Source organism: Acinonyx jubatus, chromosome B2, assembly GCF_027475565.1.
Source record: "Acinonyx jubatus isolate Ajub_Pintada_27869175 chromosome B2, VMU_Ajub_asm_v1.0, whole genome shotgun sequence".
NCBI classification, from domain to species: Eukaryota; Metazoa; Chordata; class Mammalia; order Carnivora; family Felidae; genus Acinonyx; species Acinonyx jubatus.
In genome coordinates this window covers 1,855,379-1,873,870 of record NC_069385.1, presented here as the reverse complement: position 1 = coordinate 1,873,870, position 18,492 = coordinate 1,855,379, and the positions used below count along the sequence as shown (strand labels likewise).

The window sequence follows — 18,492 nt, the reverse complement described above, 5'->3', positions numbered from 1 at the left end:
TTCTCTGCCTGAAACCCTGCAGGCAAAACCCAGCCTCTTCCCTGCCATCCCTGCTCCCAGACCACGCCCTCCCTGCCCCCCTCATCCTCCCCTCCCCGTCCCTCTGCCCCTTAACTTACCAAACTCATTCCCGCCTGAGGGCCTTTGCTCAGAATTTCCCCTTGGCCTTGGGTTTCCTCGCTGGCCCTCCTCCCCCTCTCTGAACCCCCGTCGCTGTTTTAGCTGTGACGGGGCTGCTGCCCACCCCCCCAGCCACACACTGGCCCTTACACACCAGGATGGGAGCCCCACGCCCGATGGGTTCAGTGCTGTATCCATGGCACCCCGACATGTGCCTGGCATGTGACAGACTTCTAACAGATATCTTTTAAATAAATGAATTAGTGAAAGGAAAGAGGGGCGCCTGGCTGGCTCAGTGGGTAGAACGTGTGACTCTTGATCTCCGGGTCGTGAGTTTAAGTTCAAGCCCCACATTGGGCATGGAGCCTACTGGGAAAAAAAAAAAAAAATTGAAAGAGAAGCCGATTTTGGTGAGCAGAAGCCTTCCAGAGGTGCCTTCCAGATCTGAATGTGCATATAGGTCACCTGAGCTCTTGTTAAATGTAGATTCCGATGGATTTAGGGGGGGGCTTTTCAGCAGTTTGAGGTATGATGTATGTGCCCTAATGCAGGATTCGGTGCCCCCAGCAAGCCCCTGGCTTCTGGGGACCACACTTGGAATGGGGGTCGTAGACACGGGGTGCGGGGCCCCCACGCCAGCCGACCTCCCCCCACAGTGCTTCACTGAGGCAGCCGCTGGCTTCCTTCCCCAGAGTGTTCTCAGGATGGAAGTGCTTACCGATGAGTGTCATTCACACTGATAATGTCCTGTTTTGGTCCTCGGTTTTAGGCCAGAGAAGAGTGGATAGTTGATCTGGAAACAGAAAATGCAGCTCTCCACCTGAGGCTGGCGCAGGTAACGCAGGCCCGCGTCCGCAGTGCCAGGGGCTCAGGGCCGCCGTCCGGGCCTTCCCTCCCGTCGGCTGAGCCGGTGGGACTGTCTGCCCCATGACCACACGAGGTTCCGCTCCCGTCTCTCCCCGCGCTCTCGAGCGTGTAGTGAGGAGTAAGTTCATGGTGCATGTGATTTTCCAAACAGCTTCACTGAGGTGCGACTTCCAGGAGGGAACTTCACCCGGTTTGCGTGTGCAGTTGTGTTCAGTAAAGAGCGGCTGCCCGGCACCGTGACACCGTGCGCCCCGAAGCCCGCGGTGCCGCTTGACCCCATCGCCCGTCCTGCCACCTCCTGGACCGGCCCTGCCATCCTGGGATAGACGCCCGCGTGACTCAGCCCAGACTGCGTACCGCACCGAAAGGAGGAAGCGTCCCTCAAAGATGCCTCTGCCCGCTTGTCCTGCTGGTTTGCTCCTAGAAGGGAAGGAGAACAATGGAGAGTGTTCGGGGGTCTCTGTCCACACTGTTCTCGCCCAGTGCACCGCTGCAGCCTTTGGGAGACCCTGGTGGGCCCCCTGTGCCATCCCCGTCCTTGTAGGAGGAGAAGACCCGTGAGGAGGAGCGGGGACGTTTGCAGACGCTGACCGTGAGGACTGGGGTGACACAGCCAGGGCCCCCCCGGGTGGCCGCAGGAGAGGTGGGAGGACCACGCCCCAGAGCCTCTGCCGGAATGTGGCCCTGCTCCCCGGGATTCTGGCCTCCGGGACCGAGAGAGGACGCATTTCTGTTGTCTTCAGTCTGCCGGTTGGCGGCGATCTGTCACAGAGGCAAGTTTAGAAAACTAACGCACTTGCGAGGTCCTCATCTGTGAATTCCGACCCCTTCAGAATTCTCCCCGGAGGCTCAGGCAGAATCAGGTCTCCAGGCTCTTGACACTCCTTGAACAACCCTGTCAAGTTTCCCTGGACAGAAATGGGTCGCACTAAATTGTGCCTTCGTTTATAGCTGCTCCTGCTGCCTCTTGAATGAAGGGCTGATTTATTTGTTCACGCACCAGCCACGCCTGTGCGCGTGAACGGTCACGGCAGCGAGCAGCCTGTCTGAGCCTGCGCCCGGAGGAGCCACGTCTCCCCTGCGTCCCACCATGGCCCCCCGGGTCCGGGGACATGCCCGCACAAGGCGGGTGAGGCCAGTATCCGCGGGCAACGCCTGTGCCCTCTTCTGCTGCAGGAGCCCCCTGTGGCCGCAGCGGCTGGAGCTCTAGAGAAACTTCCAGCCCCGAGTGGAGGCCGCAAAGCCCGAGCACGGAGCAGGTGGGGTCGCGGAGGTTCACCAGCTTTTGTTGGCGAGGGTCGCCGCAAAGCACTAAGGGATTCTCCAAGCACCGTTTGGGTGAAATTAACTTTTTTTTTTTTTTTTACATTTACGATTGTTGGGCACAGAATGTCAGTTATATAAACCTGACGACTTTTTTTGGCATTTGTGTGCTTAAGTCCCTCTTCGTCATTTTTGATGATGACGAAACAGAAAATCATCATTTCTGCGGCCCCCACGTCCCGCTGGCTCACCTGCAGGTGACGGTGACTGGGATGACAGCGGGCAGCGTGGGTCCGTGTGGTGAGTCCGGTGCACACAGGACCCTGCCGGGAACCGTCTTCTGTTGGATTGCCAAGTCCCTGCGCAGACAGTGGCTGCTCACGGCTCCTGTTTTCGGCGTCTCCCTCGCCCCACGTGAGTCGGATCCCATCCCTCGTGCCGGGTGCTTGTGCTCCTCCCACGTTACCCCCCAATCTCCCTGGAGGCTCTCGGCTTCCACCTGTTTCTCCAAAACCAGACCAGCCCCAGAAGCCGGTCAGCCCGCCTCCCAGTACCAAGCGCTCAGTGACTCTACGTCATGCTCCTCTGGATCACCGTGGTGCTCACCGTCAGTGCCAGGGACTTTAGAACACAGGCTTCGGTATTGACTGTGCCTCACTTTTCTTCCGGAGGATCTGAGCCTTCTGCGTCTAGGGCCTTTACTTTGCTTTGGTTTCAAGGGATGGAAGCAGGTAGCCCCCAGAGCCCCTGCTCTCCCAGCTGTCTGCAGTTGGGAGACACGTGTCTGCCCACGTGCGCCCGGCACCCGTCGCATTTAATGAAGTATCCGCCGCGGGCACCTGTTCTGCGACGTCTTCATAATCCTGCTGACGCTGACGGACGGGCTCCCTGAGCTTCCCTGCTTTGCAGATTCTCTGCCTCACTTGTTCACACTTCTGAATGTTTCCCGTCCACAAGTAACGGACTCTCCAGCCTAAGTAGTGGCCCTTCCCAGCCGCCACCTCCGTGGCCCGCTCCCCGTCGCACACGTCGCTAGGGCGTCCGCGTTGCTCCTGGGGAAGGAGACGGACGTGCTTGGTGCAGGGTCACGAGCGTCCCAGCCTAAAGCTTGGGCGGAAAGAACACACTCATGCTCGCAGTTTGGAGTCAGGGGAAGACGCCGGCTTCGACAACACACAGTGCAGGCCCAGAGTGGCGCTGTGACGGCACGGACCCACGACGACGCGCAGAGGTCCCTCCCCAGAGGTACACACAGACCGCATCTCCGGCATTCACGGAAGGACGGGATGGAATGACATTGAAAGTTGACAGAACTCTCGTTCCCCTCCGCTTCCGCATGGATATTTTTGACAGAACGTTTCCTTGCTTCGCAGGTAGTGAGTGGAACCCGATCTGGGGCTCCCTGAGGCCCCACTGAGCAAATGGGCCAAATTAAAACCACTATCTGGTTTGTTCTACTTCCTTTCTGTCACCAGAGGCGGAATCAGTGCCTCGGTAACTATGTGCTGAGAGCAGTGCCTTGAACGTGCGCGTGTGTTTCTCTGGAGCTCATCTCTGTGAGGGAAGGACACCGAGGCAAAGTTTGACGGGCACGGCGTTCAGAACCGGGGATCTGCAGGGCGGGCTCCCCGCCGGGGCACAGAGACTGCCAGCCTCTGCCCAGCTGACGGCAGGGTTGCCTGTATGATGTGCTGTAGAAGAATCGTTAGAACAGTCACACACCGGTAGAGTTGTGTTTGGCAACAGAGAAAGATCTTAGTAGAAGTTCAAGTGAAGGGAGTCGTTGGAAGATCAATCAGCCAGAACCAGGAGGGCCCAACACCGCTGTTCATTGTGCGTTTCGCTCAGGGATTGCGTTTTGCTGGATACAGCAGGAAGAGAGGACGGGGGGAAGGGCTGTCCGGGGCCAGGTGCTGGTGGCATCCACAAGTATGCCTGTGGTCCCACTGTCCTCTTCTGCCAGCACCCACCGTCCGTGTCCTGGACAAAGGGGGCTGTGTGCTGCCGAGAGCAGCCGGTGTCTCCTGCTTCCACGGTGGCTGCTGGGGCTCCAGCTGTCCCAGCCAAGGTCAGACGCTGGGAAGGAGGAGTCAGGCAGACGAAGAAACACACCCAACACGTCCGCCACATCTGTCCGTCCGTCTGTCTTTAAGTCGTTGCTCAGAAATCCTACCCAGTGACTTGTGCTGGGTCACGTGGACATCCTACCTGCCAGAGACCCAGGGAAACGTTGCTTTCGGTGGGACGTTGGTAAACGGGGGTGTAATCGTACAGGAGGGGGCACTGAATGGCAGCAGGCCACCGGCGGCCTCTGCCGGACTAGCAGCCGACGTTCGCACGGAAAGCTGAGCGACACTGGAATCTGTTTCTCCTTTGGGGATAGTTCGGTGCCCGGACCCGTCCCTGCGGAAGTTCGGGCAGAGCTGGTTTCAGGGCCGTCCCCGGCAGCTTCTCGTGTTGGGGTCCTGCTAATTGTGGCCGTGACAACGGCCTCCTGTTTCTCTCCTGAGTCTGGTTCTCCCTTAGGAACCGTAGACATTCTGTGAGCCTGAAGGTCTGTGTGGTGACGGACCTAAATGAGGCGTGTTTTGTCCCTGCGTGTATGCACACACCGAGTCACTAGGTTGTGCACTGAGGCCGGTGCACGCTGATCCAGCAGCTCTAGCTCAGGGACGGCCGATTCCCTCCCGGGGAGCCCTCCCTGAAGCTCAGCCTGCAGCGGACGCCCCCAGGAGCGACCCGTCCCGGGGGTGGCTGCGTCTCCGCTGGGCCCCCTGCTCCTCTCGGTGGCCCCCGGCCAGGTCCCATCTGAACCCGCAGGCCCAGGCGCCTCTGGCCCACAGGCGGCTGGCTCTCTGTCCCCGCCCCGCCCCCGGGCCTGGTCTCCCGGCCCTGCCGGCAGCAATCTTAGGACCTCTCCTCACTCGCCACCGCGTTTGCAGACCTTGCTCCGGGATTCCAGCCCCCTCTTGCATGCACCCGGGTCTCTGGCTCCGGGGGCCTGTCGAGTCCGCCACCTTTGAGCGCCACGCTCCGTGCATCGCGCCGTGGGCCTTCCCGTGGGCACTGCGCTGCCGGAGGCTGGTGTGCAAACAGGAGTGTGAGTTACCACCCAGTGCGGTCTCTGCCGGAGTCTCCGCGCTGCCCTGCCCTCTGAACCCGCAGTCAGCGGGAAAGCTCTCCCCACGTGCCTGCTGTCCCAGCACTCGCAGAGGATCTCCTGGTGCCTGGCAGGTGCACCCGCCCGCCGCCCCCTGCCCCCTGCCCCCTGCACACGGCGGCTTCCCCTGCTCTGCCCGCAGGGGCGCCTGGCTCAGCACACCCTCCGCGCAGGGTGGGGCCCCACCCTGCTGACCCCTGGGACCCCTGACCCCGGATGCTCGATGCTCGGCGGTGCGGGTCATCAGGGGGCGCCATCGCATGCCTGGCCGGTCGTGGCACAGGCCTCCTCGAAGCAGCTGGTGCTCCCGCTACTTCCTCCTCTGGCGGACAGTGTCCCGCCCGCTCTCTGCGCCGTCCCCAGTCTAGGACAGAGGCCCCCGGGCCCCGCACCCACCCCAGAGGCCCCCTGGGCCTCCTCCTCGCTGCGGGGACCTGCATCGGCGACCCGCGTGTCCTGCTTCCTCCCCTGTGCTCCTCCCAAACAGAGCAGCGAGCTCCTGGAACGAAGGGATTCCTTATCCCTGCGTCCCGTGGCTTCCGAGCTGTGCATCTTCGGGTTTGCACACGGGACAAATGTACCCGTGATGTAGGTGATGCAGTTCTGCGCATTCTCGCTGGCCTGGCCGTCCGTTTTCTGCGTCTGGGAGGCCTGGCTGAGGCCCTGGGGGGCAGGCCGCCCACAGTGTCTCCTGGTTGCAGGGACTCGGTGGGACGCAGAAGCACTCCAGCAGGTGCCGTGGGAGACGCAGCAAACTCCCGATCGTGTCACCTCCGGCTCAGGCCCCAGTGCCGCTCCTCCCCAGCCACCCTGCCCCGGCCACAACCACGGGGCACGCCCTGTCTTGTCCTCCCCCCACCCCCGCGTCATCTCCCAGCCGAGCCAGGCTGTCCCCGGCTGTGTCCCCGGCTGTGTCTCCGAGTGGGTCCTGACTCATCCTCTCCGTCCCCCGTGATGGTCCCCTCACTCTCTCCTGCTCCACGGAGCTCCCAGCTCCTTCTACACAAGTATCTGTCGGGAAAATCTGAAGAACCCACCCAGACGGTGACCCTGTCCCTGACCCGTCCCCCTCGCCGTTCTCTTCGTCGCTGCGTTGCCGGACCTCCTGGGCCTGTGCCTCAGCTCGGCCGCCCTGTGCCCGGTCCCCACGCGGCCCTGCTCGGGGTGGGTTCCCTCTGCGGCAAGGGCTGTGCCCGTGCTAGCGCGTGGGGCGCGGCCGGCAGGCCGTGAGCGTCCTCCCCTCGGAGAAAACGCATCCACTCCAGCGTGCTGAGACGCCGAATCCCTTTTTGTGTTTTCCACACACCAGTACCAAGGAGCAGCTGGACAGAGTGGAGGTGCGTCTGCAGGGCTGTGCTCCCTGGGTGGCCCGCGGGCCCGGCTGCCGAGAAGCCCCCACGCGGCCCTGCTCCGGCTCCGCCCGGTGATTCAGGTAGGAGCCCCCGCCCCGCGGCCGCGTTCACTTGCGTTCTGGTGAAATTGCGGATGTTATGCCGGTCCAAATAGGTCCACTTTTTTTCCTTTTGTTCCTGTTCGTTTATTGGGGGGGGAGGGGCAAAGGGAGGGGAGAGAATCTTAAGCAGGCTCGACCCTCAGCGCAGAGCCCGATGCGGGGCCCGATCCCACTGATGACGGAATCAAAGGCAAGAGAAATGTGGCTGAAATGCAATCTCCTTACAGCTCGCAGCCCGCTGACACGTGAAGCACGCGGAGCGTGACCGTCCTCAAGGAACTCACGCTGCCTTGGTGCTCACGTTTCGTTACAGGCGAACACTAACCTTATCTGCACAGCAGCCAGCCCCTCACGGTTCTGGAAGCCACCTTCGGCCCCTATATCCCCTTCCCCCTCGCACCACAAACTAGGAAGTATGTCGTCAGTCACTCCTCATGACCCCAGTGCCAGTCTGCCTGCCCACGGGTCCCGTCCCCGTGCTATAATAAAATCGCCTTTTCGCACCAAAAAACGTCTCACACCTTCTTTCTTAGCCATTCGCTCATGAAACCCACTTCAGATCTTGTCATCATGACCCTGGGGACCGTGACCTGAGCCAAAATCAAGAGTCATGCACTCGGCCAACTGAGCCACCCAGGTGCCCCGAAAATAGATCTGCTCAAGAAGCCGTCTTTTCACGAAGCAAAGCTTCTCAGTTAGGAGATGCAGGTTTTCCGTTACAGCCTGCTGACCTGGCCTTCGCGAGGTTGCAGAAGCGTCACTGCGTTCATAACCTGCTGTGAGGGTCTTCGGCTGGGGGTCCCGCCCTCCGCCCCACTACCTGCTGGGTAGAGCGAGGACTTCCGCACCCAAGGGCGCCCGGACTGGGCTCCTGAGCAGAGACAGGCGGGAAGAACACCGTGTGGCCGTGAGACGGGCTGTGAAAACTGCTGTCGGCCGCTCTGTATGCCAGAGTCAGAGTCGTCCTCTTGTTTATTTTAACGTCAAAGGGTAGAGAAGTGCTTTGTCCAGGTCAGGCTAAACAGGGCGAGTGTCGCTGCCATCCCGTGGACGCAGCGCCTGCGGAACGGCCGGGGCGTCTGGGAAGAGAGTGGGAACCGCGGCCCTGGAGGCAGCACGCTGGCACCTGCCCAGGGTGAGAGTGCGGGGGTGTATTTTTATACCATCGTCCGGTTGGGAGTATTGTTCACCTTTTGTTGTAAACAGCGTGACCTGGGTGAAAGTCAGAAGGAAAAAAAAAAAAAGATCATTATTACAACAACAAGAATGCCATCTGCAAACATGATTAGTCTGCCCTTAGAGGTTTCTTTTTCCGGCCCACGCACGGCTTCAGTGCCTGCAGAACAGATTTATATAAATTAATTCTTTGCGCTCTCATCGCTGAGTGAAACGGACCCATCTTTGACTATCGTGCGTAACTCTACCTGCGTTCCATGTAATAAAATACCGTAATTCAATTTAGTGTTGACGTTTTAGCAGAACGTTTCCCAAACGTATGGGAACAGTCTCCACGTTACAGAAAAGGAAGGTTTAACGGAACAAACGACTCTATCTCGGGTCAGCTACGATCTCGCGATTCCTTCCGTAGGAGATGTTAAGCTGCAGGACGTCCGCACCTTCCTTCCCTGGGCCAAACAGCCTTCCAGTCGCATCAGAAGGGAAGAGCCCCTGACGTGGGGGATGCTGTTTATCAGTTGCATTGTCCTCAGACTTCTCTGAAGGCTCTCGCACGTGCACCCGGACGGACGTGTGTCCCCTAAGCACGGGGTCACCACGGCGCTCACCATGGGCCCAGGACAATGTGGCTCCAAGCAGGCGGTCCGGATAATACATCAGAGCCCTGCAGCTGTGTGTGGAGGGCGACGTGGGACCGGGGCCCGGCCATCCTCACAAGCAAGTACCCAGCGGACAAAACCTGTCCTTCATCTAACTTTTGAGAACTTGAGCTTGAAGTAGATTTAGTTCATAATAAATCGGCACGTGACTGTCTTCGCCAGGCGGCTGTGTTCTTATTCTATAGCCACTTGGGGAATAATTATTATATATAGCGCTATGTGATCAATAATATTCACTACCTCAGCGCTGTATATGTTTGCTCTATAGGCACTGAAGCAAGACATAAAGGCACTGCAGGCCTCTTTTCTGGAAGTTTTCAGGAATTTCTGGGACCACCTGCAGACAGGCCTTTCTGAAGTGGCCGAGGGGGTCCAGAGGGCACAGCTCCAACACCAGGCTCTGCTGTGTAAGCCATGGCCCCACCTGCCGGGGATTCAAGTTTCCCTCTCCTTCGACTACGCGCCCTGCCTGGGCACAGGGGCAAGGGCCAACACCCAGGCGGTCGTTGGCGTGCATGGGGGCTGCGGTCCCTGGCCGCGCTCCCTCCTCAGGGAGTCCCCGTCCCCTCTGGTGACTCGAAGAGGCTTTCTGGACCTCGATGCTGTGCCTGAGCTGGCACCGCGTCCCTGCTGCACGTCCTGTGCCGGAGGCTCCTAGAGTGTGTGTGAGGCTCCGTTCGACCCGCTCAGCCCTTTCCTCACATCTGGGAAGCCCGCAGCGCCCGGCCGCTATTGGGTCAGGACGGGATGTGCTCAAAGTACCCAACAGGCAGCTCGTGGAGGGAGGTGCTTTGGCCCCGTGGCACTGTGTGAATTAAGGCATACTAGGTTTCTGTTAGCCTGACAGAAATTTTAGTTTATGAGAGAGAGGAAGAGAGAGAGCGAGCGAGCAAGCAAGGGAGGGGCAGAGAGAGCGAGACACACAATCCCAAGCAGGCTCCAAGCTCCAACCTGTCAGCACAGAGGCCGACTCCGGGGCTTGAACTCACAAACTGCGAGATCATGATCTGAGCCAAAGCCAAGCAAGAGTGGGTGCCCAACTGACTTAGCCCCCCAAGGGGCCCCCAGATATTTTAGTTCAAATCACTGAGTACCTAAGGGTCTCGTGCCTCTTCGGTGCATTCGGTTCAGGGCCTCTCCTGAAGGGTCTCAGGTGAGGTGACTCAGCCCACGCAGGTGGTCCTACATGTCAGCAAAGGGGACAGTGCTGTTATTTTATGGAAAATAGTGTCTCTCGGCTTTGAAAACGTGAGGTGTTTTATGGAAAGCCGGAAGGGGGAAGAGGGAGACAGGATGTAGTGCAGGCCCCCCTCCCGGAAACCTGCCGGACACGCGGGTAAACCATTGTTGCAGCTTGGCGGTCCAAGGCGGGACATCTGGAGCGATGCCTACAGGAAGCGGACTCGAGGTACCAGCTAGAGAAGCAGAGGAGGAAGGTGCTTCACAACCGTTTGGTGGTGAGTGCGGTCCGGGTTCCCAGAGGGTGGCGGCACAGGGGACCTGGGCAGGGACCCCAGTGAAAGGCCGGGGCTGGGAGGGGCACCGGGGCATGTAGGGGGTGGGGGCAGAGGTCTGCACGGGGGACTCCAGACACACAGGGGGGACACTGGGACACATGGGGGGGGTGGAGGTCAACACGGGGTGGGGGGGCACCGGGGCACGTGGGGGGGGCGGAGGTCCGCACAGGGGGCACCGGACCTAGGACTCTCAGAGCGCTGCCTTCCTCGCGAGCCCCGGCCCCAGCTCTTCCTCCCCCATCCGCAGGGCGCAAAGCATGGCCCCCTCATGTTCGTCCGCGGGCTGAGCTCTGTGGCCCACGGAGTGTGCACACTCAGGTGTCCATTTCTGCATGCTGCGAGGCCAGAGCTGACGGTTTGGTGGGTGAACTTCCATGAGGTTGGGTGGTGTGGTTGAGCCCCGGCCCGGCTCACAGTCCCGTGGACCAGCAGCCCCAGGACCCGGTGGTTCCTGGGAAGATTCTCTCCCGTCCCCGGGCTCCCTCCACGGCCAGACCCGCCTGGGAGTAATTCTCCCTGTGCCCGACCCACTCCTGCGGCCGAGCTCTATACCATGACACCGGAGCGCATGCACGCTTCCCGCCGACTGCACTTTCTAAGCACCTTGGTGCCTTTTGGTCCCCGGTCTGGACAGCAGTGTCACCCTGCTGCAGAGACCAAGGGAGAGGTGCGCGAGGGCCCCGGGAGTGAGTGGAGAAGGATGGTTTCTGGAGGACACGGTGGCGGACTTCGAGTTTCTGACGCTGTCGTGTGGAGGAAGAATAGACATCTTCGTTATGGTCCCGTCGCTGTGAAAGGACCAGGGGGCAAAGGACGCGCGCACAGTGCCAGAGAGCGGGGTGCAGCGTGGAGCCAGGGGCACCCGGACGTGGCAGACCCGCGCCGTCGGGGGGTCTGGGCACAGCCTGGCCGAGGCGAGCCGGGCCGTGCGGACGTGCTCCCTTCTTCCACGTGGGGGCACGTGGAGTGGTTGTCCCACATCGTTGCCCTTTGTCTCTGAAGCACCACATCGTGCCACGATTTGGGTGAACACTTGGCGGGGTCTGGAAAAGTACCAGGTTTCAGAAACTTCTCCCAAAATGCCTCAGAAATTTGACGCGGGTCCCCATCGAGAGGTGGTTTCTGGACACTCGTCACCACACGATGATGGTTTTCCAAGTGAACACGCTTCAGTGTGGATGTTTAAAAAGCCTAAAATAACGTGACTGCTCAGTGCCACTCCGTGGGGACTTGATCAGAAGCCAAGGTGTGGGTGAGGAACATGACGCTCACGTCCCGGGGAAGCGGCCGTCAGGCCGCGTTCTCTGAGGAAATAGTCCGTCCGCTCAGCCTTGCCCCTGAGCTCACAGGGACAAACTCTATTGTCGTAGGAGCTGAAAGGGAATATCAGGGTTCACTGCCGGATCCGCCCTTTGTTGCCTTTTGATAAGGAATCCGAGGATCCAGCTTCACAGAACAGGTGATTTACTTTCGCCTCGTGTGTGTGTGTGTGTGTGTGTGTGTGTGTGTGTGTCTGTTTTAAGGAACACAATAGAAAATGCAGCGATTTCTCACGCCTCCCATCTTCCTACCCTTGGCCCCAAAGCAGGATGTGTCTGTCCCTGGGGTGGGGGGTGGGTGGGGAGCTGCCTTGCTCATCATGATGCAGCGGGACCACCGACGCGGCCAGCCTTCTTTCAGTGCCCGGCAGGGCCAGGCTCTCGCTGGTCCTCTCTCTGTATGGGGAGCACCCTCCCGTATTTACCCCAGAGGCCCCTCAGGGGCGCAGAAAGTTAACTAGTACTGACCTAGGTGTTTGTGACCTAGGCTTTTTTTTTCTTTTTTTTCAAATTTTTTAAATGTTTATTTATTTTTGAGAGAGAGAGAGAGAGAGAGAGAGAGAGAGAGACAAGAGTGTGAGTGGGGAAGGGGCAGAGAGAGAGGGAGACACAGAATCCGAAGCAGGCTCCGGGCTCTGAGCCATCAGCACAGAGCCCAGGGCGGGGCTTGAACCTATGAACTCTGAGACCATGACCTGAGACAAAGTCGGACGCTCAACCGACTGAACCACCCAGGCGCCCCTTGTGACCTAGAGTTTTGACGGTATTAATGAATAACGGAATTATCTGGAATCATTTTGGTTGGCTGTTTGCTTGAAAACCCTACTAAGTATGACTTTCCCTTCTCCCCGCGAGGAAACAACCCCCCGTGGGAATTTCTCCCCATTGTAGCCAGATGGACTCCACATTCTAGGCCCTCCATCGGGGACGCCGCCTCACACCGTCCCCTGCTTGCGTTAGGTCAGTCCCGTCAGCAGGTCCGCAGCGAACAGGCACTGCCTTCTGCCCTGTGAGGTGGCTCGTGTCAGGGTCCTGCCCTCGTCTGCCCAAGCCTTGCTCTGCTGTAAGGGCCTCACTCAGGCCACACTGACGTTTGCATCATACGGTCTAGCACTTGGCTTGGGAAGGTCGTTAGAAGGCCCTTGGTCAGTCCTGCAGCATGAAATACAATTTGTACCTTTTTGACACTGGTTGCATATTTTTTTCTTTTCGTGGGCATAACACGTATGTGCTGTGCTGACTGGTTGCCGTGTACTGTTTGTCAGAGGTCCAAGGACCTGGAAACACAGCCGCCAGCAGCTCCAGACTGTGGTGTTTTCACGTACGCGTAGCTTTCCCGTTGCTGATGTCGGGCCGCTGCTTAGACACAGAAACGTGTCTGCCGTTGCGGGGAGTTCTGCCGGACGCCGTTGCTCCTGGCTGTCTAGCTTCTCAGAGCTTCCCGAGCGGCTTCCTGACCTTGTGCCTGTGTTCCTACATCATTTACGTTCATTTAGCTTCCATTTCTGCGACACGTTGCCTTTTGCCAGATTCATGATTGCCTTCAAACGGCCAAGGTCCTGAAGGCGGAGATCTTGGTGTGACGTTGTGTGCACATCAGTCAGCCCCACAGCTACACTTGCAGGAGGCATCGGGTTGTAGATCTGTCCGTCTCTCCCGCACGACACAAGAAGGGAACGTAGAATGAAAAGCAGAGGCAGAAGAGAAAACGTTGGCGGAAAACGTGGGAAGGACGGAGGAGAGACGAGAATGAGGAGCAGGGAGAAAATCTGAGACGCTGATACAAGAGCAGGGGTGAGGGGCAGAAGTAGGGGTGACGAGACAAACCCAAAGGCAAGGAGAGGACGGGGGCGGGAGGGGGGAGGACAGGAAGCGACCACAAAAGGAGGGCCCGGCAGAAATGACAGTGGCAGAGAAGAGTTTGGGGATTAGGGAAAGAGAAGGACCCTCCACAGTGATGTGCGTGGTCATTATTGTCATTGTTTTACCCCCAGCTCTGTGCCTGCGGAAGTGGTCCACGCCGTCGATGATGTGAGTCACATCTCCAGCACGCCGCACTTGGAGGAGCTCTCTGTGTGGTGGTTCCCGTGGGCCCAAGAAACGTCCACCCCTGGGCGTAAACCAGAGACGGGTGAACATAGGAGAGTTTCCCCCTTTATTCCGTGCCTCCTCAGATAGCAAAGATGGGTTCTGTGTCCGGATTTCCACTGGAGTGAGAAATTAACGCAGGCTGGGTGCGCGTCCCTTGTGCGAAGCCGCGGGCCTCCTCACTGTAGGTGTGTGTGTGTCAGGAAAGCCGCTCTGCTCTCGTTGGTTTTCCAGCCCCCAGGTCAGCCAGCGCACGAAAGGACAGAACCTGTGGTCTGAGCATAAGGCAAGAAACACAAGCGTGGAACCGATGTGGCTCCTCATGAACCGTGTCGTTTTAAAATTATGAAACGGACGTGTCTGCTACCAGCCCACAATTTTGTTTTCTCTTTAGAACCTGCGTGTTTCTTAGCTTTATCGACCCAAAAGGCCTGGAAGCAACAGTGGGAAGCCCAGCACCCAGACCGTGGTTTCCACCTGCTGGGAGTACAGGATGCGCCCGGGACACAGGCTGTGCCGGGCAGTAAAGCGAGTAGGGAAGACGGTGGGGTTGTGTCCCCAAATGCAGAAGGGATGCCCACTGACGTAGGGTGAAATAATGGAGCTCAAGACGTGACTGGAGCCAGGTTGAAAAAGTACAGAAATCTACGCAAACCTTCAGTTCACAAGTACTACTGTCTTTAAATCTCATTGATGGCCTTTGGAGAGGGCTAGAACATCGGTCTATCACTCTAAAAAATTACAAAGAAGTAAACATTTATGATGCCTTTCCTGTATGAAATGCGTTTCAGGGTAAATAAATAGTTGGCGAGAGAAAGTTTTTCTTTTCAGAAGATTCTAGCTAATCAATTCAGAGTAAGTGATAAGAATAGAAGTCACCACTCGAAAGCCCTAATAGGTCTGGGTGACAGTCTTCAGTGGGTGCTAGACGGTTAGGGGACAGCAGGATCTTTACCACGGAAGGTTCCAGAACCCAGAGCACTCAAAGTTTCACGGACAGAGAGATGCTCAGACGTGAGGAGGTGGCCACAGGCCATGAGGTCACAGACAGAGAGACGCTGAGATGTGACGAGGTGGCCACAGGCCATGAGGTGCTACAGTCCCACCAGTGAAGAGACTGGGCTGCAAAGTTGAGCCCACATCTAATGGAGTCTGGGGGTCTGCCATTTTGAACAAGAGGAAAGAAATCAGCCAAGTCAGAACGTGAGACACTTCACAGGACAAGTGACCCGATTCCTCTGAGAAATCAGTAATGCCAAGAAGGGCAGAGGAGGCAGAATGGGAGACGCCCCAGGCTCGTAATCACAGTCTCTGAACAAGTCAGCTGTAAACCACATTTTGGGGACAACCAGAGAAATTAGACTACGTGTGGGTTTGTATTAACTGCCTGAAGTGAGATGGTAATGGCATGGGGGCTGTGCAGAAAAACTGAGTCCTCATAAGTGAAATCAAATGCTGTGTTGTCTGGTATTTAAATTAAAATATGCCAGGGGAATGGGAGGTGGGTTGAGCATCTGTATAAAACAAGATGGACCGAATGTCAAGAGTGCTGGGTGAGGGCTCTCATTATCCTGTTTCCTCCAGTTTTGTGCATGGTTGAGCGTCTCCGTAAATAAACGTGAAGATATGTTGGGCTTACACTTCACTGCCGCTTGCTACGACCATTGCTGCATGAGTCTAGAAAGCGTGTGGAAGGTGAACTCTCAGCTGTATTGATGCCCAGACCCTGGTCCTCTAGACCGCGGTGCCGGGTGGAAGCCGCGAGGGGCTGCTCCCCCCCGCCCCCCAACAGGGTCCGTCGTTGGAGTCCGTCTTATGGTGGTCACATGTCATAATCTGCAGTGACTCTTCCTAAAGCCACTTCGGTTCACGGATCGACGGCTTTCTTTTTACACAGCAGCCCAGGAAACCGTTAGAGCGGTATTGAAAACTCTTTCAACAGTCTCTGCAAACAAGCACTTTAAAAAGTCCTTGTTTTGAAGGATTTTTTTTTTTTTTTTTTTTTTGGTCTATCACTTGATGCGTGGTCTGTCGCCTTAAACACCAGTAGGACTGAGTCAAGCAATAGGAGACAAATTAAATTCTCATTGTTAGGAATTTGAGTGAAAAGGAGCCCTGATGCATCCTGTTAAATCTCCTTCTATAGGCGCAGACGCGGAGTATCCGTGGTCGAGTACTGGTCCTTTCTGCACCGTGCGTGATCTGCGGGTGTACTGGTTGACCTTCAGTTTTTAGTGGGAGAATGTATTCCGAGCCCGAGACCTGGCCCTCATGTGCTTTATAAAGACCTGTTGTCGTCCCTGCTTTCTATTATAGATGTTCTTTGTCGTGTGTTCACCTCGTGACTGTCCTCTCCGGTTCCTGTCAAATTCCCACTGAATTTTCAAATTCAGAAGCTTGAGGGTTTTGTGTTTCCTTATATTTTACGCATCAAGATAACATTTCTTTTGATTGGGTCATTTTGGATTTTCTTTGAAGGACTGAGTGGAACCCAGGTTGTGTTTTAACTTAATCGAGCTGCTGGTTCCGGAGCTTTGTGTCACTAAATGTGCGGAGAAGGCGAGCGGTCAGTGTAGTGACCTCCGGGCTCTGGGCTCCCACGGGTGCTCCTGAGTCTGAAGAGCGTGAGAGTCTGTGTCACACGTGTGGCACAGCGTTGCGTTGCAGTTTGCGACCTAATCCAACATTGAATCGTTGGCCATTCACACTGTAAATAAAATCAGTCTCGCGGGGAGGAGTCTGGCCACTGTCCCTAGTTCTCGGTGGCTATCTTCAGGGTTAGTTAGGTGCATTTCCCACTTACCACGCATCTGCTTGTTTGACAATCAGATATGGAAGAAGAGATTTGCAGCTTTGTCTGCTTGTCTGTGGCTCCCCCTTATTTTTCACTCTTATCACGCCATTCAGTTTGACGGTCACAGGCTTGACTTTCCGAATACAGCTAAGGAAGCCTAGGGGTCAAATGATTTTCCTGCAAATATCTGCAGCTGAGGTCAAAAACATTTTCTGAGAGGCGCGTGACAAAGACTGATGGGTTTGACATCCCTAAGACAAAATCGTTAATGATCAAAGTTTCATAGGGTCCTTAACTTGTCCCCTAACCGAGGCTCACCTGGTCCTCGCCGTAACCGTGATGGTGGCGACATCTGCCAGCAGCTTCGGCTCACGCAGAAAGCAGAGACGTGCGGTCACGCCCCGGATACTCCGGTGTCTGGTGGGACGAGGCGCGAAAGCACGCTGAGGGAGACCTCTGCATCTCGAGCCGGTATTTGGGGATGCTTGCATGAGCTCAAACATAGAACATCCCAACCTGAGCTCCGCATTTTCCCTGCGGACACACCCTTACTCCCGTCTCCCCATCTTCGCAAGGGAAAGTCATCCGCCCGGTGTCCGGTGCCAGAAATGTGGGGGTCCCTGTGGACTCTTGCCTCATGAGTGCCCCTCAGATCCTGTCGGTTCTGCAGGAGGAATCTCCCCTGGGTCTGATTTAGTTCATTCCCATCGCTCTCACACTTGGGGCCACACTCCTGTCCCTGGGCCTCGCCGACCTCGCCCTCCCGAATCTCCGATCCGCTCTGCGGCTGGGGAGAGCAGTCCTTGAAGATGCAGTTTGGTCAGATACGTGGGCCTCCTGGCTTGAAGAGGAAACTGGGAAGTCTCAATTCTGACCTCTGTTTGTGCAGAGGAACATACGCGTTGCTCCCAGCTACACTGGCCTTGAACGTGACAAGCCCTTCGCTGCCTGCAGGACTCATGCGCTTTCCTCCTTCCAGAATGCCCTTCCGCTCAGCCTGCCTGGGCATCCCAGTCTGAATGAGACCATCTGTGTCCCCCCCACCCCCGCATCTATTTACTTCTCTGGGGTTCTTGGTGGAATCGCACATAATTTTCCGCCGCTGATTTTGTGAAGTTCGTCTGCACCCCCACGTGTAGGCCTCACCCTCTGTTCACCGTGACACTCGGTTCTAGATCTGGCATCGCCGTGTCTCCATGCACACGAGCGAATGATACACACGCTTCTAGTTCATTCCACAGCCTGGGGCTTTCTTGTCCGTTCTGCCACCAACGAAACAGGATAGGAATCGGAAGACCGGAGTCACAGGCTAACTGTGCACCTCGGCTCTGTCACTCGGCTTCTTGAGGCCTGTGAAATCCACTCTTTCCTGCGGTGAAATTGTGGGTGTAAGAGGGTTTCTAGAACCCAGATTTAGTGTCTCAAATATGAACCAATTGTGAAGAATTGAAAATCGTTACAACAGCTAGTGTGACTTATGCAGACTTTGGTCAGAACAAGATGTTTGCATTTTTAAGGCGTTACAAGGATTTAAGGAAGAAATTCTCTTTCTCTTCCCATCAGCTTACTTCAAGCTCAAGCTCTGTATTTTACATTTTCTTCTACTGGTCAGTTATTTATGGCTTTAAATCGGATTCACAAAGAATTTGTCCCTCATCCCGTCTCCAGCGTGCGCACCATCCCAGGAAAGGACACACCCCTCTGCCGGAAGACCCATTGCCACGGCCGAGTGCCCTCCACTGCACTGTCCTTATTTCACTCGGTGTCTGAAAATGACCCTCTTCTGCGTAACGTCTCTGGAGTAGGTACTACAGAGTTCCTAATATTTTCTCCTTTCGTAGGTAACTAATTTATCCAAATTTTAGAACCATGGACTTAGCGAATTCTGTGAGGCGCACCAGGGCCGACCCCGTTGCCGGCACATTTCATAGATGGCAGGAAATGGGGCTTCGAGAAGATAAATGAGCACCCAGGGTCACACAACAAGTTGTACCAGAGTCCGAATTAGCAAATAGGGTCTATACTAGGTGTGACGAAGTCTGTGGCTGCTTCTTACCCAAAGACCTTCAAGAAGTG

The 18,492-nt window shown here is 56.8% G+C and overlaps 1 protein-coding gene across 1 annotated transcript in view; it reads left to right on the top strand.

The window, feature by feature from the left end:
* KIF25 (kinesin family member 25) overlaps nt 1-18,492 on the top strand; it is a 46,132-nt gene that overhangs the window by 8,091 nt on the left and 19,549 nt on the right. The window contains exons 2-7 of the mRNA XM_027056451.2: nt 890-955; nt 6,720-6,842; nt 8,967-9,105; nt 10,052-10,155; nt 11,586-11,674; nt 13,529-13,565. Of these exons, the coding sequence (XP_026912252.2) occupies nt 890-955; nt 6,720-6,842; nt 8,967-9,105; nt 10,052-10,155; nt 11,586-11,674; nt 13,529-13,565 (558 nt within the window). The remainder of the gene's footprint in view (nt 1-889; nt 956-6,719; nt 6,843-8,966; nt 9,106-10,051; nt 10,156-11,585; nt 11,675-13,528; nt 13,566-18,492) is intronic.